The sequence below is a fragment of the Siniperca chuatsi genome, linkage group LG1 (assembly GCF_020085105.1).
Source record: "Siniperca chuatsi isolate FFG_IHB_CAS linkage group LG1, ASM2008510v1, whole genome shotgun sequence".
Classification (NCBI taxonomy): Eukaryota; Metazoa; Chordata; class Actinopteri; order Centrarchiformes; family Sinipercidae; genus Siniperca; species Siniperca chuatsi.
The window spans coordinates 28,240,268-28,248,328 of record NC_058042.1 but is presented as its reverse complement, the minus strand read 5'-3'; the positions used below and the strand labels follow the sequence as shown (position 1 = coordinate 28,248,328).

Sequence of the window (8,061 nt, the reverse complement as noted above, 5' to 3'; positions counted from 1 at the left end):
CACAATCACACTCACTTAAAACGCAATGATTGAAGTGTGGATCAGATTCCCTTTGAGTACAGTAACAGGAGTTCATTTGGAGACATTTCTCTAGATCTGAAATGTGTTGAGGTTCATTGTACTAAAATTAGTCTGTACTGACACGTTATTCTCCCTTCATGGGTTTATAATTTGAACCTGATCTGTAACAAAAGATGGGGTTTCTCTTTACCTACTAACCCACAAGAGCAACAGGATGTCACTGAGTGCAATATATAACCAGCACTGTGTCCATCGGAACCACAGACAGCACATTGTTATTTGTCAAAAGGCAGTGTAGCATATTGTTGCAGCTGTAATATGACAAATGTTCAGAGTCTTGTTGCAGTTGTTTTTTTGCTTTGGTTCACTGAGCTATAAATAATATATACATGCTGTATATCGGTCTGATTTTAAACATATTGGATTAAGAGCTGGGTTTTCTCTCATTATGGGATTCTCAAAATGTTCATATCAATTCCTAAAGAATCTATTATTGTTGTTGTCTTTTTACAATGGAAATTGATCTTTTTTTTTTGTATATAAATCAGCTCGGAAATGAAACCACTGCTCCTTTTTTTCATTTTCTCACTGTCCTGACGAAATAATTCTTAATTTTGCGGAAAGACTCCATGCATCCTCTTCAACTACACCGGGCTCCACTTCGGGACCCGCTGCGTGAGAGAAAGGGTTCACCTTATTTTATATATTCCAGTTTACACAACTTGTTTTGCCGTTTGGTGGGTTCTCGCCTGTGTGGCTGCCCAGTCCGGCCCCACCGTGTTGCATGACTGCAATGAATGAAGCCTCAGTGGCAGATTGCATGACTCCAAAGCCCCAAGATCCTCGCATTTACAGAAGCTATAGCGCGCAAATATGTGCACCTTCGTGCCCAAGCAGGGGAAAAAAAAGAGAGTCTCGCGTCCTGCGCTCTTTGTTCTGCAAGTTTAAGACCCTTGTGTCTTTTCCAGAGGCTGCTGCCTTCGCGTGACTCGACCAAGCAGATTTAGGATTGTCCAGAAGACCGAGACCCTCCCCTCTGGACGGCAGCTCGCTTCTCACGCAACCTGCAGCAGCAGAGGCGCAGCCCCGCGGCGCACGGCGAGAGTCCCTGGAGAGTCAACACACAGTCCGAGAGGATCTGGACAGCGCTGAGCCGCGCGGATTAGCAAAATAAATGAACAACCAAAAACTTTTACCTTTCAAAACACTCCCTTGACTTCATAGCTATACTTTCGGGTCGCAGTCAAAGACGGTTTTACCGCTACAGTACCTGAGATTTCTGTATTTCTAAACGCAAACAAGTAACTTCAAGCTTGAGTCCAAATACACAGCGGTTTGGTAAAGGCCTACGCCCAGCAACATTCATAATAACCCATAATGTGCCAACAGAACAAAATTATTCATTTTGGAACCAACCCTCTACATAACGTGCTCAAGTCAAAGACGCATCATGGACACGGAATATATTAAAGGGCATTTGTTGATAATAAATCAGACTCTTCTGCTCATATGCTCCCCTCTTTTTTGCTTTCTTTTTTATATGTGGTAATTCATGAACATACTCTAACCGAGATGTTTTTTTGTGACCAACAAAACATTTATTTGTGAAACAGTTGAATTGTTGAATCTCTAATAAACTGTTGAAATGTCACAAATACTCTATCTGTAGGCTATTCCGTGCCACTTGGAATTGCATAACTACAACTACATAATTCAAGGAAGGCAAACAGGAATTCAAATCCCATAGCAGCAATTTTTTATTTTTCACAGATTAAATTAAAATAATAATTGACCTATACATTATCCCTGATTATGTAGTATTTCAAATAAAAGAAAAGGGCAGAGCCTTTCACACACCACCGATAAAGTGGTTGTCTTGAGAGAAGGCAGCTTTCATGGGCCTCGGAATCATTCTGGAGTAATGTTTTGTGAGTTTTGCTCCAAAAATGAGCCTTCGCATTTTTAAGGATATAAGAATCTGAATATAACCAGCAGGCTAGCCTACCTTTCTTTCATGCACCCATTGTCACATGGCTGGACTCCATGATCCAAATCTCAAAATCCGCGAGGGACTGTGTAAAATCGTTCATTTCCAGATTTTCTGTCCAAATTCGCTAAAACAAAAACCCAAAGCCAGACTGACAGCATCAGATTCCGAACCACCATCAGTGATTTCTCCAAGGTAAAGCTCCAGGTGAACGGAAACAAATTATTAGGGCAAATGAGCCTCTTAGTGACTTAAAGTAGGATGACTGATCAGTCAATGCAGAAATAGATTCATCCATATAAAATGGGTTGTTGGATTCACCAATAAAATGAATCTGTTGAAAATTCTGTAATTAGTTTTACATCTGGTTAGTTTGTATAAAAGCTGCAACACTGTGAACATGGACAAATGAAAAGCAAAACACGGCGGATTAGAGAAGCACGCCTAATTAGAGAGGTCATTGTATAATCCTACTTTCATCATGTGTATATGTCATTTCACCGGGACGTTTAGCTGCGACAGCAGTAACCGATGGCCAGTTTAGTGTATCAGTCTGTCTGCAGAGCCACCAGTCTTTTTTTTTTGTCCATCAGTGACCGTCACACACTGTAGCAGGTCACAGATTTTGGTGTAACACCTGTTGCATTTGGCCACAGTGGTTGCACTGCGCAAATCCCAGCTGTTATATGCAACTGTTTTAAGGTTTTAAAAATATAACGCTTGTTATTCTCATTTCTCAGTTCAGATATCGAATGAAGTAATCAGATATTATGCCTTTTGAGCCCCAAATGGCGCAGAGCAAAGCTCACTTTGAATATGAAGCGGTGCTGTGCTGTAAATGCCTATTTTTTTTTTTTTTTTTTTTTTTAGAAAATGCTCTCTGGGTATAAAAGGTTGAAAAGGGGACAAAGGAATGGTTTTGAACTCCTCTACCCTTGTACTCCAGCAGTGCAGCATGATTGAGTCTCCCCCTCCCTCCCCCCAGCATCCTCTTCAAAGGGGAGGTGAGGGTTTGATCACTGCGCTCTCACGCAACTGGTCAATGTTTAACTCCAGCGGAGAACTCCCAGGTACAAGCACGACATGGCATTTGACTGTTTTATCAGGACTGACTTTAGAAGACAGAAAGCCGGCCCTAAGAAAAACTATGACACTGCTACATGTAGACATGATGTTCATACATTATTGCCTTTAATATAGGGCTGTTATAGTTTTTTTTTCCCACGCAAGAGACGAATCACTCTTCTCAGTCTTGACCAATAAAATCCCAACAATTCACACCACGCTGATGACAACCGTTCCCAAAATATTAAGTCAGCCTGAAATCACAATATCATCTCATCAAAGGATTAGCTGAGCAATAACATCGCGTGCCGGACAGGAATTCGTGAGATGTATCAACGTGCTGTCGCCTTAATGAAAACTCCTCTGCAATTATCAACAGGATGATCAATACAGCTTTGATTCAGCATTCAATAGGTAGCAGCATGGATATGATTATTTGATCAGAAAAAAGTTAGATGAATAAGGTTTCTGCATAAGCAAACACAACATTGTCACAGATAAGCGCGGGTATTTTATATAGGCAGCGCATTTATAAGAAAAAAATATAATATGTATTATATATTATATCCCAAGTATTGCCACAAAAAAAGCCTAAATCAATTTGGAGCTGCAAATCCTTTTAAAACCACCTGCAGAACAGTAGGTGTCATGTATTAAATTATACACGTTATCACAGATTGGATTTTTATAGTGGTCGAAATTATACTTGCCTTTGATGGCTATTATGTCTTATCTGTCCATAAACTATAAAACATGAAACGCATTTAGGTCGTAAAGTCCCGTAGACCAAAAAAACATAGTTTCAACAACTGTGAATTTCTTCATTGACATGAAGTTTCAAACTATTTCAAATCTCGCACGCACACACACACGTTTTTTCTCTGTACTAAACTTCATTCATGACAGAGAGAGACCGAGAGAGAGAGAGAGAGAGAGAGAGAGAGAGAGAGAGAGAGAGAGAGAGAGAGAGAGATTACGTCATGAACCGCAGCCAATGAAGCTGTGGAGCGCACTATAAAGCAAGAGCCCATGCTCTGTTTTGGGGACATCAAGAGAGTTAACTCGGTCATCAACTCTACTATACGATTTTTTACTATTTTGACTGAAGTACTTCGGGGACCACAGCATTGTTCCTCTTTCACCGTTCCATTAAGGTAAGCTTAATATATGCATATGACGACAGATTGATTTCTAACTGAGCAATGTAATGTCAATGTCAGAGCAAAATTGCTGAGTGGAGATTATTTTGCAAGCATAGCTGTTAATAAGTATGAGTTTGGGCTTTGCAGTTGCAACTTTTAATATGCACATATTCTTTTTATTCAAGGGATTTCTATGAGTCATAGCATGGTGGTAATAAACTTTACATAGCCCACAACTTTACATAGCCTACCACTTGTAAAGAGTGTTTTCGTGCAGCATGTGAACCTATAGTGTCCAATTAATAACAAACACATGCCGTGAGACAGTCATCAGTTACTTCAGACGTTATGGTGCATATAGTCAACATGTTGCACAACACTTCTCTTCCTCCCTGCCCTCACTTCTCTAATGCCCCTCCTATTTAATTTCCAGGTTGTGCAGAAGCCAGAAAAAAAGGAGTTGTCATCATGGCACTAATGATACTGCCATTCATTGGATCAGTGTCTGTATCTGAGAGTTTGGTGGCCATGGCAACAGTTTGTCTGGTCTACCTAATCCTCAAGTGTTTCCACGCTGAGATTCCTGAGGGGCTTCGTCGGCTGCCTGGACCAAAGCCCCTGCCTATCATCGGGAATGTGCTGGAGGTGGGCAGCAAACCTTACCTGAGTCTCTCTGCCATGAGCAAGCAGTACGGCCATATCTTCAAGATCCAGATTGGCATGCGTCCTGTGGTCGTGCTGAGTGGCAGTGAAACAGTTCGACAGGCTCTCATCAAGCAAGGGGACGAGTTTGCGGGCAGACCTGACCTGTACAGCTTCAGGTTCATCAACGACGGCAAGAGTCTGGCCTTCAGTACTGACCAGGCCGGCGTGTGGCGTGCCCGCAGGAAGCTGGCCTACAGTGCCCTGCGCTCCTTCTCCACCCTGGAGGGCACAACCCCAGAGTACTCCTGCTTGCTGGAGGAACACATCTGCAAAGAGGGCGAGTATCTGGTCAAACAGCTGAACACTGTCATGAAGGCCGACGGCAGCTTCGACCCCTTCCGCCACATTGTTGTCTCTGTCGCTAATGTGATCTGTGGAATGTGCTTTGGCCGACGCTACGACCACAATGACCAGGAGCTGCTCAGCTTGGTGAACCTCAGCGATGAGTTTGGCCAGGTGGTGGGCAGCGGTAACCCTGCAGACTTCATCCCTGCTCTTCAATTCCTGCCCAGCACAACGATGAAGAAGTTTAAGAGCATCAATGCCCGCTTCACCGCGTTTGTGCAAAAGATTGTCAGCGAGCACTATGCCACCTATGACAAGGTACGCCACACACGAAATTATTCACAAAAACTCATTCAGTCCATTCTTCTTCCACATTATTAATGAAAAATGAGACATCGTTTCCCCTTTTTAGTCACTGTGCATGAAAGATTTAACTTGATTGTCCAATCATCTTTCAGGACAACATTCGTGACATCACCGACTCCCTCATTGATCACTGTGAGGACAGGAAGCTGGATGAGAACTCCAATGTCCAGATGTCAGATGAGAAGATTGTAGGAATTGTCAATGACCTGTTTGGAGCTGGTAGGTCAAATCTCTCTACATGTTGAATGATCTGATCGGAAGTGACCTCTCCATAAATAAAAGTGTCCTCACAGAGATTATGTTTCTCTTCTAGGTTTTGACACCATCTCCACTGCCCTGTCTTGGTCAGTGATGTACTTGGTTGCTTACCCAGAGATGCAGGAAAGGCTTTATCAAGAGCTGAGTAAGTACAGCTATTTTACACAAAATACTTCCTTGGATATTACATTTATCACACAGGACAGTAATGCAGGAATGCACATTTTGCTGCTCTCAAAGTTAAATGCTTGATTGTGATTCTTTAATCAAGTAAAAATGTGAGACAGAACTACAGACTGCAACCGCCATCCTCATCCTGAACAATCAATGATGTCTTTTTCATTTCCAGAAAACAACGTGGGTGTGGATCGCACTCCTCTGCTCTCTGATAAACCCAACTTACCATTTCTGGAGGCCTTCATCCTGGAGATCTTTCGCCATTCTTCCTTCCTGCCCTTCACTATCCCCCACTGGTGAGGTTCATCTCTTTTGGATGCATGAGAGTGCCACATGTGCCTATGAAAACTGTGTGTGTGGTTCTCACGGAACCACACAGAGGGAGAACAAAAACATAGCTAAAACACAAGCATAAAAACATATGTGTCATAAACCTGTCAGTACACAGTGGACTAACACTTTGTCCTCCTTTTTCAGCACGACAAAAGACACATCTCTGAATGGCTACTTCATTCCCAAAGACACCTGTGTCTTCATCAATCAGTGGCAGATCAACCATGATCCGTAAGTTCTTTTAGTTACATTTTTTCTGTCTTTATTAAAACAGTTGAAGGTGGCTGACTTAACATTCACACTTCAGAGCTGCCCAGTACAGCCAGTGGAGAGAGCTCTGTTAAAGCAGAGGAAGGTTACATGCCTTGCTCTATAGCAGTCCTCATTCACTTCCCACACCTGTACTAGCTGAATGAGGAGATTAAACCTCTACTTGATCATGGACCTCCGTTTTTATCAGCATGGTTATTTGCGCATCTTATCTTATTTCTTCATTCTCTGCACTTTTCAGTGAGCTGTGGAAAGATCCGTCTTCCTTCAACCCAGACCGCTTCCTGAGCGCTGATGGCACTGAGGTCAACAAGATGGAGGGGGAGAAGGTGATGGTTTTTGGCATGGGAAAGCGGCGCTGCATCGGCGAGGTCATTGCACGACATGAAGTCTACCTCTTCTTGGCAATCATTGTCCAGAAGCTGCACTTCCATGTGATTCCTGGAGAGCCGCTGGACATGACCCCAGAATACGGTCTCACAATGAAGCACAAACGCTGCCACCTGAGAGCCACAATGCGAGCAAGGAATGAGCAGTGAAGCTATTTCGAATGTACAATGTATGGCTCGATAGGTGGTAACACTGTATGGGTCACAGGGTCAGTTAAAGAAGCATCTTTCTCAGAATGTAAGGCACTGGATGCCGAATTTGATCTACAGAGCTAATAGCATCAAAGCAAATATGTGAATTTTGCACGCTGCAGATTGTCAGAGATGGTTTGTATGAGCATATCTTTGTCATGTTTTTGGTTCTCTAAGAGATATTTCTGCACATGATTGGTGCTTCTCAGTGAAGTATAAGGAGATACTTGGTTCTCCTGCGTTGTGTAGTAAACTAAACTGCTCCTGTTAAGAAGTTGTAAAACACTCAGAGACTAAGTAGCCTTATTCAGCTTTGGGACCAACAGTATGTTTTACTGGATAGGTATTACTATTTAGACCACTGCAACCTACATTTTTTTCTTCTGTGACACAGGACTCTGAACTGAACAGATATTAGGCTACCTGTTGATACCATTTACACTTGTAAGCTAATTAATTTTATTCCATTATAATGTGGATGTAAGACACTGAAGCTATATTTGTATCCCAAAATGTGATTTTGTGTGTATATCAAGTTCTCTGTATTTTGTAAAGTCATTTTTATGTGCCTAGCGTTTGTATATATTTGAGGTGGAACAGTTTTGCTGTGCATCTATATGAAATATCAGGACGCCAAAAGAGTTCCAGTGATTTTTGGACGATATTAGAAGGCTATACAATTTTGTATTTCTATCTCTAATGTATCAATGATTGTATAACATGTAAGGGCATGTGATCAGAGCATTCTTTAATCAGCCACACAAATAAAATAAAATAAATGTTGTAATGATCATCTTGTTCCTATTGTATGCTTGATTTGAAAGTAATACAGTGACACATAAAGATGGATGCAGTCAATGATGTGCAAAGA

General features: G+C 41.9%; 1 protein-coding gene across 1 annotated transcript; it reads left to right on the top strand.

The window, feature by feature from the left end:
• The first annotated feature begins 4,076 nt into the window (after positions 1–4,076).
• LOC122874231 (cytochrome P450 1A1) lies at positions 4,077–7,981 on the top strand. The gene is made up of 7 exons (XM_044191798.1): positions 4,077–4,227; positions 4,649–5,523; positions 5,664–5,790; positions 5,885–5,974; positions 6,179–6,302; positions 6,484–6,570; positions 6,851–7,981. The coding sequence occupies exons 2-7, from the start codon at positions 4,684–4,686 to the stop codon at positions 7,146–7,148; spliced, it is 1,566 nt and encodes a 521-aa protein (XP_044047733.1). The 5' UTR covers positions 4,077–4,227; positions 4,649–4,683; the 3' UTR covers positions 7,149–7,981.
• The last annotated feature ends 80 nt before the right edge of the window (positions 7,982–8,061 follow it).

Bases quoted from the DNA above. Each gene is read 5' to 3' on its own strand.
- LOC122874231 (XM_044191798.1), top strand. From the start codon at position 4,684: ATGGCACTAATGATACTGCCATTCATTGGATCAGTGTCTGTATCTGAG. The intron at 5,791-5,884 runs GTAGGTCAAATC...TTTCTCTTCTAG, and splicing joins CAATGACCTGTTTGGAGCTG to GTTTTGACACCATCTCCACT. The intron at 6,571-6,850 runs GTAAGTTCTTTT...TGCACTTTTCAG, and splicing joins TGGCAGATCAACCATGATCC to TGAGCTGTGGAAAGATCCGT.